This window comes from Notolepis coatsorum (assembly GCF_963971535.1).
Source record: "Notolepis coatsorum genome assembly, chromosome: 1".
In the NCBI taxonomy this organism is placed as follows: Eukaryota; Metazoa; Chordata; class Actinopteri; order Aulopiformes; family Paralepididae; genus Notolepis; species Notolepis coatsorum.
In genome coordinates, this window is record NC_140165.1 from 242,170,898 (window position 1) to 242,191,275 (window position 20,378).

At 43.7% G+C, this 20,378-nt stretch overlaps 1 protein-coding gene across 1 annotated transcript in view; it reads left to right on the forward strand.

Moving 5' to 3' along the window:
* Window positions 1-20,378, forward strand: part of sez6b (seizure related 6 homolog b) — a 419,489-nt gene that overhangs the window by 359,958 nt on the left and 39,153 nt on the right. Inside the window, 3 exon segments of the mRNA XM_084309484.1 lie at window positions 4,555-4,746; window positions 11,001-11,195; window positions 13,386-13,421. Of these exon segments, the coding sequence (XP_084165610.1) occupies window positions 4,555-4,746; window positions 11,001-11,195; window positions 13,386-13,421 (423 nt within the window).

The following is a 20,378-nucleotide window of genomic DNA, read 5'->3' on the forward strand; positions in this document are numbered from 1 at the left end:
ACAAAGACTGCGGTTTGGGACTAGATATTCACTTAAGTATAAATACAGCGCAAGGTGCGCACACCGTTACGTTCAGTACCTTACCCCACCTTCACCACGAGTCAACGTGCAGTGAAGTGAGCAACCTTGCGTCTAACAGAGCATTGAGAACCACGTGCGAATAGAATAGTAAAGTGTCAGAGTTTAATGCAGTAACGTCGAGTTCGACCTAATCTAATGTGAAGTAAATAGTTGTTCTTTTATTGTATATCGTGCGGCCACAGTTCGTTCGTGTGTAGCATTACCCAGCGGTTCGTCGTGTCTTTAGCTAGTGTACTTAGCCAGGGTGTGTGGCCTAAATACGTCGCCCACACCCGAGGAGTCCTAGGCGGAGAACCGTTGGACATGTAAACAGGAGAATCGGCGTCGGCGATTGCAGAACCATTACTGGTTGGATTATATTGATTTGGAACGTGGTACCCGGAGAAGAGCATCGTTGATTTCCACTATCGTTTGGGATTCAACCTCGTGAGGATTACAACTCGGGCTGGCCTCGTGGACGGAGGCTGGTTAGCTGTCATCAATGCTATCGAGCATTTGGATTACAATTATTGCTTTGCTGCTGATCAAGGGAGTTTACAAGGACCGACTCCTGTACCTGGAGTCTCTTTATTCCTCATTGAATCAGACGGAGTACCCGAACATTCCTCTACCCTCCAGGCCTTACACCCCCGGAGGGAACCCATTGTCTCCAGGCGGTACCAGTGTTGCCCTATATAGTTGCTACTATACGACAGGTGGTGTCAACTTAGACCCATCGTAGGATTCCTGCTATTCTTAGTGACTCATGCTATTGACTGACTTTACGCATATTCTTCGCCATACAAGCACGACCCTAATTCTCATTCTGTAACCTAATGTTGCCTAATAATAATAAATTACCATCAAATACTATTTCTTTGTCAATGCCGTGTTCTTGTGGGTGTTCACCATCTATATTTGATGTACTGTCTGGCCAGTAATTAAAGTACATAACTAGCAGTGGTTTAATCTATCACAATCTTTAATACAGTCAGGGATTTGTAACCCCTCAGTTACAGGGTTGCATATGCATTTCTAAAGTGAAACCCAGTCTGAAAAGTCTCCGCGGAGATTAGAACTCAGGATCTCCTGTTTACTAGACAGGCGCTTTAACCAACTAAGCCACGGCGCCTTGGTGAAGTTTATGCCTCTCACCAGCAGATCCCTATATAATAGTGAGAATCACCAGATACCAGCACAGCTGTCCTTATCAGTGCTTTATTGGTCCAGGACAAACCAATTACAGTGACAAGCAGGTCAAAAATAGATATATTCCCAAGTCTCACTGCTTGTCTTTCTCTAGCTTTCTAAAACCTCAACACCTTTTTGATACAGTACACTGTGTGTGTGGCACTGGAAAAGAGAACATGTTAGTTCTAGTATGCACTTGTTTCTATTGCATTAAAGATGTTGCACTACTAGAGCACACATTTTTTTACCAGGTGCATTCCACATGGGGAAATGGCAAGTAGGGAGGGGATACATGCACGCAACATAATTTTTTTTATGATAAATGAATCCATCAATAATTAATCAATAATAATTTTTAGGGATGCTCGATATTGGCTTTTTTACCGATTCCGATATACCGATATTGTCCAACTCTTAATTTCCGATACCGATATCAACCGATATCAACCGATACCGATATATGCAGGGCCCCCCCCCCCCCCCCCCCCCCCCCCCCCCCCAAAAACTGAATAATTTCAGGTAATTAACATTACATATATCTTGTCATGGAATTAACACAACATTATGCATACTTTTGACAATGAATAAAATCAGAAATTGTTCTTACTTGCTTGCCTGGGTAAATAAAGGTGAAATAAATGTAAAAAAATAATAATAAAAAATTTAAAACCGATACAGACATTCATTTTAATGCCAATATTGGCCGATAATATCGGACATCCCTAATTATTTTCAATAATTCTTCTAAAAGCTCTGTGGATGTTTCTATTAAATGATTACTCTACATACACAGGTTATCTATAGCACTTTTAAATTCCAATATATTCTATTATTCTAGTCTCTGCTGTAATATACAACCTATGATGACCCGGAAAGGTATTGGACTTGTGGCTGCACTGTAGAATAGAGAGGCTGCACTGTAGAGTAGAGCGGCTGCACTGTAGAGTAGAGCGGCTGCACTGTAGAGTAGAGCGGCTGCACTGTAGTGTAGAGCGGCTGCACTGTAGAGTAGAGCGGCTGCACTGTAGAGTAGAGCGGCTGCACTGTAGAGTAGAACGGCTGCACTGTAGTGTAGAGCGGCTGCACTGTAGAGTAGAGCGGCTGCACTGTGGAGTAGAGCGGCTGCACTGTAGAGTAGATCGGCTGCACTGTGGAGTAGAGCGGCTGCACTGTAGAGTAGAGCGGCTGCACTGTAGAGTAGAGCGGCTGAACTGTAGAGTAGAGCGGCTGTACTGTAGAGTAGAGCGGCTGCACTGTGGAGTAGAGCGGCTGCACTGTGGAGTAGAGCGGCTGCACTGTAGAGTAGAGCGGCTGCACTGTAGAGTAGTGCGGCTGCACTGTAGAGTAGAGCGGCTGCACTGTGGAGTAGAGCGGCTGCACTGTAGAGTAGAGCGGCTGCACTGCAGAGTAGAGCGGCTGCACTGTAGAGTAGAGCGGCTGAACTGTAGAGTAGAGCGGCTGCACTGTAGAGTAGAGCGGCTGCACTGTAGAGTAGAGCGGCTGCACTGTAGAGTAGAGCGGCTGCACTGTAGAGTAGAGCGGCTGAACTGTAGAGTAGAGCGGCTGCACTGTAGAGTAGAGCGGCTGCACTGTAGAGTAGAGCGGCTGCACTGTAGAGTAGAGCGGCTGCACTGTGGAGTAGAGCGGCTGCACTGTAGCAGAGCGGCTGCACTGTAGAATAGAGCGGCTGCACTGTGGAGTAGAGCGGCTGCACTGTAGAGTAGAGCGGCTGCACTGTAGCAGAGCGGCTGCACTGTAGAATAGGGCGGCTGCACTGTGGAGTAGAGCGGCTGCACTGTAGAGTAGAGCGGCTGCACTGTAGCAGAGAGCGGCTGCACTGTAGAGTAGAGCGGCTGCACTGTAGAATAGAGCGGCTGCACTGTAGAGTAGAGCGGCTGCACTGTAGAGTAGAGCGGCTGCACTGTAGCGTAGAGTGGCTGCACTGTAGAGTAGAGCGGCTGCACTGTAGAGTAGAGCGGCTGCACTGTAGCGTAGTGCGGCTCCCTGTGACGTCACCAGGCCTCTCCGTGTGATAAGTCTTGCCGGCCCTGAGCTCTGACCCGGGATGGACTGAGCGGTCGGCGAGCGAGGACTATCAGGCAGGGAGAGCTTGGTCCCTTCCCTGATCCTCCCTGTTCCATCAGCACTATCTGGATGTGCTGATCAGTACAATGTCAATGTACAGTGTGACTCTGGCCGCTGCTACACACACGCACGCACACACACACACACACATACACACACACGCACACACATGCACACACACATTTGCCTCAATGCTTCACATGATGCATTAAACACACACACACACACAAATACACACAGATACACAAATATCCTCTCTCTCTCTTTAACAGACACACAAACACACACACACACACACACAAATATCCTCTCTCTCTTGAACACACACACACATGCACACACACATATACCCTCTCTCTCTTTAACAGACACACACACACACACACACACACACACACACACACACACACACACACACACACACACACACACACACACACACACACACACACACACACACACACACACACACACACACACACATATCCTCTCTATCTTTAACACACACACACACACTAAGACACACACACACAGGCCCATGCCTCAGTGGCATCAATCAGCCACACTGGCAGGAGGCGGGACCTTTGGTCCATCATGGGCGACTGCCACACTGTGTGTGGACTGCTGCGTCGGTCCCCCCCCCCCCCGCCAGGCCCAAAATTGGGTTTTGGGGCGGACCGCTGGGAAGGCAGAGATAATCTCTTTATCAAGCCCCTCTGCGGTCTAATGGGACTCGGCTCAGGTGGACCGCCTGTACCATCTGATCTCATCTTTCAAAACCATGAGTCCTGAGACCCGCTGACGGACCCACGCGCTCGCGCTCATCCCCCCCACGGGTTGGAGAGATGTCGGAACGCAGACACTTTTAAATCGCTGCTTAAAACCCATGTATTCAGCCTGGCCTTCTAAACCCCTTGTGCAGAGCATCCGCTTGGTTCTAATGTGATTTTAATGTATATATGTTTTAATTGTTTGATATGATTTTGAGTATAGTATCTTGAATTTTGTATAAATTGTTCAGCACTTTGTCAACTGCTGTTATATGCTATATAAATAAAACTGGCTTGACTTGACTTAACTCAACACAACCTTTCTCTCCTTTTCCTTCCGTCTTCTCTCTCTCTCTCTCTCTCTCTCTCTCTCTCTCTCTCTCTCTCTCTCTCTCTCTCTCTCTCTCTCTCTCTCTCTCTCTCTCTCTCTCTCCGTCCGTCCGTCCAGTGGTGTCGTGCGACGACCCGGGCAAGGTGGAGCACAGCCGGAGGGTTCTGACGGGCCCGCGCCTCACCGTGGGCTCCACCATACAGTACATCTGCAACAAGGGCTTGGTTCTGTCCGGGAACAGCCTGCTGACGTGCTACAGCCACGGGTCCTCGGGGCCCAAGTGGAGCCAGCGGCTGCCCCAGTGCCTGCGTACGTACAACACTGTAGAATACACCAGAACCAGAAGCAGAAAGGCCTTTAACCCTTTCCCTACCACACTACAGAAGGTTAACCTTTCCCTACCACACTACAGACGGTAGTGTGGTAGTGAAAGGTTAACCTTCTGTAGTGTGGTTGTGAAAGGGTTAACCGTCTGTAGTGTGGCAGTAAAAGGGTTAACCTTCTGTAGTGTCGCAGTGAAAGGGTTAACCCTTTGGTAGTGTGGTAGTGAAAGGGTTAAAGTCGTTTTCACATAGTGACAATCGAATGTTATTGTTGCATTGCTAGAAGTATTGGTGAGAACTGTATTATTGCTGGCCTGGTGCCAATCAAAAGAAGAAACTCTATTATGCAGGTTAATTAGTGTCTCCCTCTCAACCGTGCTATTCTGAAAACAAAATTGACAAGAGTAGATTGCATTGTACATTATGAATATATTGTGTGGGAGAGACAAAAGTCTTAATATAATATATATAGGGTATCTCTAGGTCTTCATAGTGGAGTAGTGTTTACAGTTAAATGCCACATCACTCTGTCAGCCAATACTGTAAGTGGTGCATCAGCATGAAGCATAATGTAATGTGTAATGTAAAGTAACATAATGTAGAACATTTGGTGGTTAGCTTTTACCCTAAATGCCTCATAATAACGTTACCATCAATGCATTTAATAGGATTCCTATGATCATGGAAAACCTGGGATCTTGAGGAATTTAGAAATTAAGATAAGATAAGATCAGATAAGATAAGATATCCCTTTATTGATCCCCTTGGGGAAATGTGGGCGTCATAGCAGCATGGGGGAGGGGGTAGAGGTATGGGCAGGGTAATAGTAGAAAGACATGAATATACGCAATAGAATTAGATCTGAATATGAGAAAAAGAAACGAAGGTGCAGATGAGGGTTTGTATGCCCTATCGGTTATATTATACGTTACAAAGAATATAGGCAATAAAGAATTGTTATCTGAAACATTATATTATGAGTAAACATGTGGGAAATATTTTTTGTATAGATATTCCCAACAGAGCCCCCTGCCCTGGTACTGTTGGTACCATGCTTTATATATAGCATATAGAGTTATGGTAGTTATGACAGACCATGAGCATATTACGATAATAATTGTAAAGGTTCAATAGGTGGCCGCCTATATTTGGCAACATTTTAGATTTCTTATTATATCTCAAATTATAATACTCAAAAAAAATAAGACGTTTGACACTGAAATGAAAGAAATGTGTTGTTCCGTTAAGGGATAGGAGCTAAAACAATGACATCCAATCAAAGAAACGACCAAGTGAAATGATTGGAACGAGCGAGCTGTCTATCAAACCCTCTAGTGACACAGCCACTCATTATGCACATAACAGTTGTGCACGTACACAAAGGCCTGCTGCTAACACATAGCTGCCTGCTAGTTACCTAGCTGCCTGCTGCTAACACATAGCTGCCTGCTACTGTAGCTAACACATAGCTGCCTGCTAGTTACCTAGCTGCCTGCTGCTAACACATAGCTGCCTGCTACTGTAGCTAACACATAGCTGCCTGCTAGTTACCTAGCTGCCTGCTGCTAACACATAGCTGCCTGCTACTGTAGCTAACACATAGCTGCCTGCTAGTTACCTAGCTGCCTGCTGCTAACACATAGCTGCCTGCTACTGTAGCTAACACATAGCTGCCTGCTAGTTACCTAGCTGCCTGCTGCTAACACATAGCTGCCTGCTACTGTAGCTAACACATAGCTGCCTGCTAGTTACCTAGCTGCCTGCTGCTAACACATAGCTGCCTGCTACTGTAGCTAACACATAGCTGCCTGCTAGTTACCTAGCTGCCTGCTGCTAACACATAGCTGCCTGCTACTGTAGCTAACACATAGCTGCCTACTAGTTACCTAGCTGCCTGCTGCTAACACATAGCTGCCTGCTACTGTAGCTAACACAGTACCTACCTACCTAGCGGGGCGTGGCTATGGAGGCATCCTAATGCGTTCTGATTGGGAAGGGCGTTGTCAAATTCGGTCTAAGGACTTTAAAATTATGTCTAAGTTCTACCCAAAATCAACAGCTGCCTATAGCTCCTCCTATACTATCTGTAAGTATCTATATTTTAAACGTTTGAAGGACCCAGAGAGACTTACTCTTCAACATTCAGAAAACGAATTTATTCTGCAATCTCTTGCTCTGTGTCACCTCACTGTCTTGAAAGTGAAGGTTTTCTAATACTTGCCGATTACCATCTCATGCATAGCAATTTTTATGTCCTCTCCAAAGTAATTTCCTTATTCCAGTTAAAGGAATTATTAGGGCTGTGCCAAGGTAGAAATGGTAGTGCAGACAATGTTACAGCGTCGCGGAATACTGATCAAATGAGTTCCATCTCATACTGGCTTTGGCATCTCTGCCTATTGGACTGCTCCTAGTGCTCCTGGTGCCTGTCAGAGCTCCCTGAAGCTCACCTACACTGGCCAGGATGACCCCGGGACGAGGAGGCTTCCTGGTCCCGCCCACCTGCAGGCCAACGCAATGAGGGAAACTCAGACGGCTTATCCCCACAGACGTCCCCTTCACCTTCTCTGGCGACCACACCGGAACGGACATGGCAACACTTGCCCGGTGCCTCTGCTTTCTTGGTTCCCAGGAAAACCGGTGGTGTCAGACCTATTCTAGACCTCTCTTCACCCGAGCAGCTGACTACAGGGAAGACATTCAGCATGCTCTCAGTCAACACCCTGCTCTGCTCTGTCAAACAGGGGGACCGGTTCACATTCATCGACGTGACTCTTATTTACATGTTGTGACTTGTGTGTATTTACCACGTGTAGACATAGCAATGTAAAATGAGAATGTCATTTTTGAAGCAGGTTTTTGAAGCACATAGTCTGAACTATTTTTCTTTGACGAACAACCGACGTCTGGGTGCCGTGATCCCTATCTATTTGAACGAGAATTTACAGAGGAGGAACTACAGGTTCTACAAGAAGGGAGGCTCAGGCGGTCGAACGGGCTGAGGCTGTTATTTTCTACACGTGGCAAATACACAAGTCACAACATGTCAATAATACCGCTTTGGAGTTGTTGTTACTTTTGACGCCAGGCTAAGGGTCTGCATACATTGCCAGTCATTGTGTAAGCTAGCTAATGTACTGCGGGTCTCTCTCTCTGTACTGCACACACAGAGATGAGAAGGGGACCTATATCTGATAAGATCATTTCCCCAAAAGTTGGTGTGTTCCTTTGACTGCATTTTGACTCCACGATGGGACTACGTAGTTTATTGGGAGCCTTTGGAACAGGCCTCCTTGAGTCAGGTGTCTTTTCTGGGCCATCACGTTGGCAAAGCGTGTCAGCCAGCTGTGCCCTCCTCCGCCAGTCCACCCGGAATGCCTGGCCGTCGACAGAGATGGTGGCAGTGCTATTCTAAGGCCAAACCCTGCCCCGTCACGGTGGTTGTGAGAAGGCATCGCCTCCTGCTACACTCAGGCGTGGAGTAGCTGCCTCCCCTCAGAGCGATTTCAGTGGAAGGCAGCCTCTTGGTCTTACTCCCAGCAGGGGACTTCTATGCACAACTAAGCACTGGAATGCCTGTTCTCTCTTGTGCATGTTACAAGTCATAGCTCTTTTACTGATCCCCCAGGCTTTCAGACTTTTCCCCCTGCTTAATACTTCTCTGCCCTAAGGGTTTGAGAGCATTTATGCTAGGGTCAGTGCTTTTTATGCATGAGTAAAATAAATATTTGGCCTGTTTACAATTCATAACCTAGACTTGTTGGCTACCCTGCTTTCCTTATTCCCTATTGTGTCTATTCTTTTAGACAAGGGGACGGTTTTATTTCCTTCTCAGCCATTTCCTCTGACTTGTCAGTTTGGGATACATGGCTGGTTTTACACACAGAGATTTGACTCTGACCTTTACTTTTTAACAGGGATGTGAGTTGTTTATTCCTCTACTCTGCTCTTTTTAAAGGCCAACTGAAGGTACACTGATCAGGGCTTTGCACCAGCATCACCCATTTGTCCAATAGGCGAAGCAAGATGCTGAAGCCAGTATGAGTTATAACAAATGTTATGAATTATAACCCTAGTTATATGAATACTGGCAAAGCTTCTTGCTTTCTTTTTATGTGAAAGAAGCTTTGGGAGGGCGATTAGCACCAAACACATCTGCTCATATGCTAAGAGGAGGGGCGTGGTCATTGTCAGTAGGTGCTCAACTGGGTGTTGAGGGCACAGCACTCGACTGGTTTTCCTCCTATCTCACTGACAGACATCAATTCATCTCCCTCTCCGGCCACACTTCTTTTCACTCCTCAGTCACACAATCCCTTCACAAACCACCCCTCAGTCACATTGAGTCCTGCATTTCCGAACTCCAAACCTGGATGACTCATAACCTCCTCAAATTAAACAGCGACGGAACTCTTCATCATCTGCACCTCGACTCTGGAACTCCCTCCCTCAGACCATCAGAGACTCCCCGACACTCCACTTTCAAATCCCACCTCAAAACCCACCTGTTCTCCCTAGCCTTCAACCTTCCCCAACCTTAACCCCCCCCTCCAACCTGTTTTGATCTTTGTTAATGTGGCTTTATGTTTCTGTGTATCATGCTGTTTACCCTGTGTCCAGGGCTTGACGTTGACACCTGCCCACCTGCCCAGGGCTAGTGAAAATGCTGAGTGGCTAGTGACTTTGGAAAACCACTAGCCACAGTGGCGTGTGAGCCAAAAAGTTAACGTCAAGCCCTGCATAGGTGTGTACTGTCAATGATAATGTTCACCGCGTTTGGAGCAATAATATAATTGCTAGGTTCAACACAGCCAAGGCATAGGTGTGTCAATGATAATGTTCACAGCGTTTGGAGCAACAATGTAATTGCTAGGTTCAACACAACTCTTCCACATCTACACCCTCCATCTTGTCCCAGTCAGCCGTTGCCCCAACTGGAGCTCCTTTTGCGGCTGAGTCACTGGTCGCAGGCAGTAGTAAACAATGGAGTCAACAGTCAGAAGCACAGTTGTACAGTTGGCGTGTAGCAGTATGATTACAATGATACTGTCCCCAGCAGGGGTTAGTGAAGAAGAAATTACCTATATTTATAACTTTTTGGGTGGGGGCGCGAGTGCGGGGATTTTTGGCTAGTGAAAATGCTGAGTGGCTAGTGACTTTGGAAAACCACTAGCCACAGTGGCTAGTGAGCCAAAAAGTTAACGTCAAGCCCTGCCTGTGTCCCCTGTGGTCTTATGTTCCTTTTGTTTCTTGTTTTTTCTTTGTATATCTTTGTTTTTCTCTGTTTCTCTGCCTAATTGTCAGCGACTTCGGGTTCCTGAGAAGCGCTTTACAAATTAAATGAATTATTATTATTATTATTGAATGAAATTCTTTCAGGGAGCGCCTATAGGCGACAGGAGCAGTCCAATAGACGAAGCAAGACACTTTGCCAATATGAATATAGCTTGGGTTATAATTCATAACCTTTATTATGTAATGCTCAACATCAATAACCTAATTGGATTACAATCAACTTTTTTTATTGTTTTGCCTCAAAATGTAGACAAGATTAAATAAAACAATTTATTGCAATTTAATATCCCTCCAGTAATGTTTTTCTATAACCGGTATTAAGCACTATACATACATATGTAATTAGGTATTGATGAGGTAATCTCACAATCCCATTTCCCCCTCAGCCATATTTCTCAGTTATTAAACAAGTAACACTCAAAAGATCTCAAAGGTATCTGTAATCTGACCTTTTTTCTTCATAATATCTAATTAGTTTGAACAATAAACCTGCAGAAAATATTGCTTTTGTAGTCTAATCTACTGTAAATCCTTAAATCACAGAATTACCTCCATGAGCCCTTCTGGTCAGTCTACCAGTGGCTTAAAATCCTCTCCGCAAACAGTAAATACGCAATTCATGTATTATATTCATAATGCCTTATACAGTATTACTTTGTTGCAGGAAAAGGTCATGTGATTACAGTAATGCGTTGCCGCCAACACTGCTCTGTAACATATTAATCAGTGATCTACACTGGATTACGGATTCAATAATCAGCTGTTACTCAGTACCACATGAAGCAGGTGATCAGTCTACAATACATTATGACTAATCAATTAGGTGACATTACTCATTTCTATTTGAAGCAGGTAGCCAGTGATCTGTAGTACATTACCATTTTGAATGTCATTTCCCAAACCTTAAATGTTCACACTGTACTTCACCGCTCTGTCCTGCTGCAGAGGAGACCTTTGACCCCTGCAGTCACCCGGGCACGCCCAGCTACGGCGTCCCCAGCTCAGAGAAGCTCCAGTTCCAGGCCGGGGAGACACTCCGCTACTCCTGCCTGGCTGGTCACGAGCTGCTGGGGGAGCCTGTTCTCCGCTGTCTCCCTGGACACCCGTCACAGTGGAGTGGCCTGCCCCCTGTCTGCAGAGGTGAGGAACTGGAACTGTAGACAGACACCCACAGGCCAGGGTTGATGTCGTGTGTGTGTGTGTGTGTGTGTGTGTGTGTGTGTGTGTGTGTGTGTGTGTGTGTGTGTGTGTGTGTGTGTGTGTGTGTGTGTGTGTGTGTGTGTGTGTGTGTGTGTGTGTGTGTGTGTGTGTGTGTGTGTGTGTGTGTGTGTGTGTGTGTGTGTGTGTGTGTGTGTGTGTGTGTGTGTGTGTGTGTGTGTGTGTGTGTGTGTGTGTGTGTGTGTGTGTGTGTGTGTGTGTGTGTGTGTGTGTGTGTGTGTGTGTGTGTGTGTGTGTGTGTGTGTGTGTGTGACTGTGTGTGTGACTGTGTGTGTGACTGTGCGTGTGAGCGTGCATGTCTGCATGGGTCTGTAGAAAGCTCTCTTAGGCAGACTGGGATTCGATTAACATTTAATTAAATGAATTCACTAGATTTAGAATTCAAATGCCAAAAGACATTGGGTGTGAAACCTTTTTTGTTAAATCCTCTATCATTATCCAAAGAACAATAGCTCTGTTTTGAATGAGCTGAGTTTAGATTAGATTTTATGCAAATATTTTGTCATTATACAGCACAAGTACCAGAGTGCAAATGTAACAGTAAAGTGAAATAGTAATATACAATGTGCAGGTGATTAAACTGGGTATAAAATATGTAAATTAGTACCACTGATTGTAGTGATAATGAGATGTATGTACAGAGTTGGAATATTAATATATACAGTTATACAGGTATAAAGACACTATGGTAGTAGTCATACTGGTCAGCAGCATAACTAGTAAGAGTAGGTAAGGGATATGTACAGATATAGATATAGTATCTACAGATATGTCAAATGGATTATATGCAGATATGTACAGACAGATGTGGATAGATATATATACGGTAAGAATATCTATGGTATATACAGCATTATTGTACATGCTATCATACAGAGTTATATGGGTTATATGCAGGTGTATAAGTAGGTAGAAGGATTATATGCAGGTATATTCAGACAGATATGGATATATATATATGTGTAATTTTTTTAATCTAGATTAATCTATCTGCAATCCTGTATTTAAAATGGCTCAAAAAAAAACTGCCGAAGGCATTCAAAATATGTGTGTTCTACCCAAATAATGAACAGAAGTAAGTCCTTACTTTTTCTTTCCTCCTTATGTTTCTCAGGCCAGGTGGCCCATTACACCATGAGCCCATCTCCCGTTTCCAAAATGCATTACAGACTGTTTGAAAAAGCTGTTTTGCTATGATAATTGGTAATGAAATATCAAAATAATGTTCAATAAGATGTACTTGTGTTTAATAAGTTGTTTTATTCAGAAGTTAACACAAATAAATAATATTACCAGTACAGTACAGTATCTAGCACACTCTCAGGAGCAAAACAGAAAGAAGCATTTCAAACTTGAACTATGTGACATGGCTTGACTCAATCAGTCCAATCTCTATTTCTCCTTATTCCACCAGTCACTCAGGCAGACCAGCTTGTTTTATGTAGCGGTGTCTACTTATAGTGCCTATAATATTTTTCCCGTTGGGTGCCAGACAGGTCCAAATCCTGCCAATGCAAATCAACTGCTCCAGTGGAGTTGCTCAGTGGCCAATGGTGTCAACTGTGGTTGTACTGGGCAGCTCCCAGGTGTGAATGGAACTGTGTGAATGTGAAGCAGGGCGTTCCTGAAAAAGAGCATCTGTGCTCAGAGAACCTACCCTGGGTAAATAAAGGTAAAAAGTGTGTGTGTGTGCGTGTGTGCGCGTGCGTGCGTGCGTGCGTGTGCATATGTTCATGCCAATTGGCAATGGCCTATCGCAAAAAGGTTGCCTGTTAATTTGTAGCTTCAAATATGTGGACTGAAATGACAACAACTGAAGAGAATTTTTAAATATAATAATGTCATGTCATGGAAAGAAGTACTTTTGCCACTGAGGGCAAAGGGGCAGGGCCTCAGGCCCTTAGGGCATCACTCTCTGACGCTAACCCTAACACTTAGGGCATCACTCTCTGACACTAACCCTAACCCTAACACTTAGGGCAGAGACTTGTTTTTATTCTGCACTGGGGTCAGCATCTATAGGTAGAAACTGTCAACCTCAGGGTACAGAGGTGAACCTTTATGCATCACTGTGTATGGCCCGGCGTTATAACTGTGCTTGATCTCTTTCAGCTCACACGACGCAGTACGTAGAGCGCAGACTAGACGGTAAGTGTCTTTCTGTCTTTCTCCCCCCCCCCCACAGTATCACACTGCATGAAATAACAATGTAAAACATTTTAAAAAATTATAATAAAATACCAAGATAATTTACTGTAAAAAAAATATTAAGTAAAGTAAGATAAAATAATAAACCAAAACTGTCTTTTGTCCGAAAAGGAATAGGAAGAAGCAATATGCTTATCAAGTCCTACCCCCTTCTTGCAATAAATCCTTAAAAAACGTTTCAAAGACAGTGTTACTTTTTCTTCCAACAGAATGATCTGCAAACAAAATCACTTGTCATCACCATCGATCAATATATATATCATTACTGCTAATAAATAATAGTTATTTTACAATCCACTGTCCATCCAGTATCTTTAGAAAGCAAAGGGTAGCCTACATGCTGACAGACGGAGTAATCACAACCAACAGCACTTGCTTTAGTTTACTTATGCTTACATACTTTAAAGTGCACTTAGCTGAATTGGGCGTTCCTTGGGTGTCGTTACTCTCGTGCCGTTTGCTGCTGCTTTCTGAGCATCAACAATGCATTTCTGAAATGTAACCATGGATTTGTAATGGATTTCATTGGTCCTCTATAAGGTCATGAAAAGCGGTCCCATTGAATGCATATTTAGTTTGTATTGCTGCAACGGACTATGCAAGGGGCCCATAGCTCAAACGGAAACAGGTCAGGAGTGGATACTGACCGAATGTGTTGTTATTCTTGACAAATTGTAAATTAGAATTCTGATATTATCCCTGTGATGAAAAATCACCTAAACGACTATACTGGTAAAAATCGATTCTGCTTGTTGCTCAGTATCCAGCCTAATCTTTGCTACTTTGCACTTTGATTATATTGTATGTTATTATATTATTATATTGTCTCAACATGCATTTCCTTTGCTACTTTGATTCACTGATAAAAACTATTTCATGACAACCCAGCAGAAAGCGAACAAACGACAACATATGGTTTTGCTTGTTCACATATTTCAACACAAATGTGAGATAAATCCAATGTATGCGACGGCAACACGACGATGCATCAGTAACGGATTCTCTAATACAAAATCAATTAACTTCTGTCAGAGAGCAACACATTCAGCGCAATGGGTGTGACCCCATGTGACCCCCATGTGACCCCAAACGCTTTTGTAGGTCAGAATGGACTCAACCAGACATGACTGACTTCTGTCTTGGACATGGGTCATGGATTAATATCTATCCCGTAGCCTCGATGAGCTTTTGATATTAGGTTTTATGGATCTATCTTGAAAGGTTGTGAAAATATGATGGAAAAACACAGACACATGATAAGCAACAAGACATCAAAAAAGAAAACCTCCTGAATTGGGTTTACAAGGTTTTCGCAAAATATCATATGTGACATGATATCATGTCATTTAATTTTCACTCAGAAGTCACAACGGCTATTTGCATATATTTATCATCAAGATATTTCGTTTTTTCCCTCTTTTTTTGGTTGCATTTAGGGGGGGTTGTAATATTCTTCTAGAGCACTGTCTGAGCCTTCATAATCTGCTCTTGATAAATTCTGGTTTATCTTGGATTCAAACTTATTTAGCAAACCGGAAACAAATAGTTTTTTTTAATGGGAGTTACTCAGAAGTTAAAACGGTAAGGTGTGGAGTACCCCAAGGAAGTTGCCCTTGGCCTTTGCTCTATAGTGTCTACACCATATTTACAAATTACATGCCTCTTGTCCTAAATAAGTCCTATATTTCAATGTATGCGGATGATTCAACGATTTACACATCAGCCTCTACAGCCAATGAATTAAATACGGTCCTAAAAGGCAGAGTTGCATTCAGTGATGGCATGGATAAAGAATAACAAAACATTCTAAACATATGAAAGACAAGTAGCATCATTTTCGGTTCAAACCATACTCTAAGAACGAACCCAGTCTTGAAACTTTTGATAAGTGATGTGGTAATTAATCAAGTCCAGGAGACTAAACTCCTAGGAGTAACATTAGACAGTAAATTGTCATGGTCACACCATATAAACAATATAGTAGTGAAAAGAGGGATTTCTGTTGTTAAAAGATGTGCTCATTTGTTACCACTAAATTCTATCAAACAGGTCATTCGAGCTCTGGATTTGTCAAATCTTGACTATTGTCCTGCAGTATGGTCGAATGTAACGACGAATAAACTGAAAAAATTGCAAATGGTACAAAACAAAGCAGCACGTATAGCGCTTCGCTGTGAGTACAGGACTAATGTTGCAGCAATGCAGTTGTTTAACTTGGTTACTTGTCAAACATAAGTTACTCTGCTCACTCCTTGTATTCACTAGGAATATTCTTGTTACAAAGATCCCCTCAATTTTACATAACCATTTATCTATAAGTCTTGACAGACACAACCATTCCACCAGACATGCTTCTGCACGAGGTTTTTACACTTCTAAAAGTGAGGTTGAATGCAATGAAGCGAACTGTCATGTTCCGTGGTATGCAGGAATGGAACTCTCTTCCCAGACATGGGCCCTATTCCCCGTACCTGGTTCAACTAAGTCGATCAAGAGTCCCATTATCCAGATTCAATTAACCCGATGTTTGAAGCCGGGATTTTCCTGTTCCTCGAAGGTGGATTCAGTCTCGTTAACTCGAACCAGACTTGAGACCCAGGATAAGTGCGCGCGGCCGCTTCAGTTGAAAAGCCAGCACGTATCGATAGCAGAAATTCTGATTTTCTAACGGCATTGATTGATTAATTGATTTAAAACTTTATTAACAGATTGCAGTACGGCACAATAGCCTCGCCGACAAGTTAAATGCATAATCTATAGGCTAATTTTAAGTCCCTCATTACCCCAATCAATCAGATTATATTTCTTTAAACTTGCCTGCTGGCAGTAGGTTTATGGATTGAATAATCAAATGAGATCTTGCTAGCGAAAATAATTAGTTCAACTGTTATACAGAATAAGGATACGGCTCTCTTACCCATTGATTGATGTATGGTGGATGTTTTACTTATCTGCACTGTGGTGTGACGGTTTGTGGTTTTGACTTTCACGCAGACGGCCCGGGTTCGAATCCCACTTCTCCTAATCTTTTTCTTCTTTTTGCAATGTAGGAATAATTCAATTTGGTGCATGTTGAGAGCTATATAAAGAATGACATCCTCAATGCATGTAGATTTATAATATTTTAACTTAAAACTAGGCTATTTTTGCGTATAATCATTAATATTATATTCCAAAAAAATCATATTGGAAACACAGGGTCTCGAACCCGGGTCGCCGGCTTGCCAGGAGTGAACACTGCCGTTGGACCACTGTGCCAGACGGGATATATCCATTGTGTATCCAAGACCATCAATGGACAAGAGACCCGTGTTTAGAATATTTTTCTTTTGAATGAAGTTTTATCTCTTTATTCTCAAATGCATTAATCCCAGTTACAATATCACAATAACGTGTGAGTGATGATACAATTCAACAATCCTCAGAGTCCTCGTAATTCATAATCCACAAAAACCACAATCCATGCATAGACACTTCAATTTTATGCTTGAATGAAACACAATCCGGGCGCTCCGTTAAGCAAATCTACAGCGGAGAATATATGAAACTAATCAGAGCCAAACGGCCGATAGGTTTCATTCATTAAAAATATCCCCGCGGGATTCACATTTGCAATGCGCCTGCAGCGTGTATCGCACTCCGAGCGCCGTATATGACGTGCATTATTTTATTTAGGACAAAGTAAATCTATAGGCTGAATATGATTTATTATCAGCATTTAGTTCTATTATTATACATTTCAAAAGCCCCCTCTAGGAAAACGAAGCACAGAAACATAATTCAGAATGGTATAAATGGGATCTTTAGACTGTGAGAATCATTTCAGGAAGCGAGCTGTCATTCCTTTGCGGGGGCGTGGCCATGGTTCATCCAGCTAACTGAACTTAAGCCTGCTCTCGACCAGGCTCAAACTTTTTGATCTGTTGTCATGGTGATTTAGACAATCGAGCGTTGGGGAACAGAAAGGTCCGGCTTAAGTCAGGCTATCCTGGAAATTATCCGGCTAACTCAGTTAGCCAGGTACAGGGAACGGGGCCATGTTAAGCAGGAGAATAGTAAATGTTGTTTCAAAATCTTGGTAAAACAACATTTTCAACCAAAGAAATTGACATTCCCTAATAGATAGTGTACGCAGGGGTGTAGCTCCAGATTCTGGGCCCCATGAAAGAATGTATTTGTAGGCCCCCAGTGAATGCGAGCGCGTGTAAGCGCACGAGCGGAATTCTTTTTTGCCATTTTTTTATTGATGAAAACGCATAATATGGTTTTTACCTATACATTCGGATCAGCAGTTCAGCACCTGCACTGTTGGTGGGTGAGCCTAGTAAAGGATGTCGCATTGCGTTCATCTTCAATGAATGGACCAATGCAATAGTCTACCAAAGCCCCCCCTCTCTCTCTATATATCTCACACACACACACACACACACACACACACACACACACACACACACACACACACACACACACACACACACACACACTTCAGAAACAAACATAGTATCAATGAGAGCATCAATAATACACCTGAGTGATGTCTAGTAAAAAAAAAAAAAAAAAAAAAAAATTGGGCCCCCCCCAATTTGGGGTGGGGGGGGGTTTGGGTAGGTGGGTGGGTAACTGTACATTGGAGGGGGTTGGGTTAGGACATTTACTGTACATTGGAGGGGGTTGGGTTAGGACATTTACAGGGGCCAGTTTCGAATTGCAGTCTCCCGTAGGTGCTCTTTGAGAGTGGTTTTGAAAGTGGGTAGTGATTCACATTCCTTTACAGCTATGGGTAGGGCGTTCCACATTGATGTGGCATAATTGCAAAACGTGTTTAGCCCCTTGTTTGAGCCGAATCTGGGTTTAACATTTGTGGAGCTCCCTCTGGTGTTGTGGTCGTGGTATTTACTGACCTTTGGGAAGTATTTTGACATGTACTGTACATTGGTACCTTAGTCGTGTAGTGTATCTTGTAGACCAGGCCCATTGCAAGTTGCTGTACTCTGTCGTCTACTCTAAGCCATCCTAGGTTGTCAAAGTGGGCAGGGGTGAGGTGGGTTCTAGGAGTAAGGTCAAGCAGTAGACTGACCAGTTTGTTTTGTGATGTTTGTCATTTTGATTTTAGCGCCTTTGAGGTGCTTTGGTACCATGAGGTGCAAGCATAGTCGTAGTACCCTTGAATGAGTGCTCCTGCCAGAGTCTTCAGGGTATTCTTGTTTACCAGAGAGGAGATCCGGTACAAGAAACGAGTTTGTTGGTTGACTTTTTTGATTACATTGGATGCCATTTTGTCACAGGAAAGATTTGTCTCTTGGAACCTAGGTATGTAATTTCATCTTTCCTTGTGACAATATTGTCACCCACTGTAACTGAGAAGCCGTCGGTCTTGCTGAGTTTGTTATTTGAACCGAAGAGAATAGACTCTGTTTTACCCAGGTGTAATTATAGTTTGTTATCAGCGAGCCAGGTGCAGATTCTGCCTAGTTCAGAGCTGAGGGTTTTTTCAACCTGTAACTTGTTCTTGTCAGAGACCAGCAGGGCTGAGTCGTCCGTGAACAGGAACAAATTGCAGTCACAAGCTGACGACATGTAATTTGCATAAATTAGGAACAGTAGCGGTCCTAGTATACTTCCTTGTGGAACACCACAGCTCACTGGGAGGGGGGGGGGGGATAGGGTACTGTTTACCTCCATCATCTGTTCTCTCCCCTCCAGGTAGGTAGGATTGCATCCAGCTCACTGATAGACTATCAAAACCAATTGCTTTTAGCAATCTGTGTCTCTACCTTCCTTCAGTAGCTGCTACAGACTTAAGAGTGAATACAATAGAGCTAGCAACATGCTGTGTGTCTCTACCTTCCTCCTCCTTCAGTGGCTGCTACAGACTTAAGAGTGAATAGGGAGGTGTAGTGGTTACGTCATTGCTGTTTCCGGCCTGTAAGATCCTGATCAAACTGGCCAGTATCACGTCTTCGTCTGTTTGGCCCTCCATCCAATTCCTCTGCGTTGTGTACTTTTAATGGTCCTGACGTCTCCGATACTGGTAGATAAGATCCTTATCTCCCCCGTTAGTTCAATCCATAAACCATAATAATCCTCCACCTCCGTAAGAATTCGACACTTCGACACCGTGAGATACCTTATGAGGAAAAGCGTTGTTTTATTGCTATAAACAGAACCCCATAATCAGATGTTATCAGATGTTATCAAATTGTATCGTCCTTGAAGAGTCTATTCTAATGATCTTTCGGTGTGTTCGTCGATCGTCCTTTTGTGATTCAGTCCAATAGTGTTCAGGCCTGTTCGTTAGCCTGGACCATCCTCGTGGTAGCCGAAGCTACTGATGTGGCATTCTTCCTTCCCCCCCCCCCCCCCTCTCAATGAGAGGAGAGAGTGTCCTCTGTGTGATCTCAGTCCTACTCGCTCTTGGTCAGATTCTAGTCTGCCCTACCCGGAACCACTGTCAGCTTTATAGGATCTTCGTCATAACTATGATAGCCCACCCCTTTCTGGTTGTCAGGTGCCGCGTTGTCATGACAACTGCTAACCTTTCACACATTAAAATGCAGTTTTCTACTGTTTCATTAAGATGAACCCCTCTCCCTCGCTCTCGCTATCAGTGTTATGTCTTCAGCAAAACAAAACACCCTGCTCAGTGTGGTGTTCCCTCGCTCTGAACCAACCTCTGCTAAGCCAAACACATTTCTGCCCTCTCTGACCTGGCACCGTTAGATGCTACCATCTTCCCCCAATCTATACATCACATACATTGAAAAAACCACCATTTTCTCTCAGGCCGGTCCACCATCTTGAAAACGCAATGTATTTTCCCATTGCCCATTTGTAAATCGTCTCGTTTAAAACAAATAAAGCATGACCATTTGCATGGTGTACCTTTCTGTGCCTATT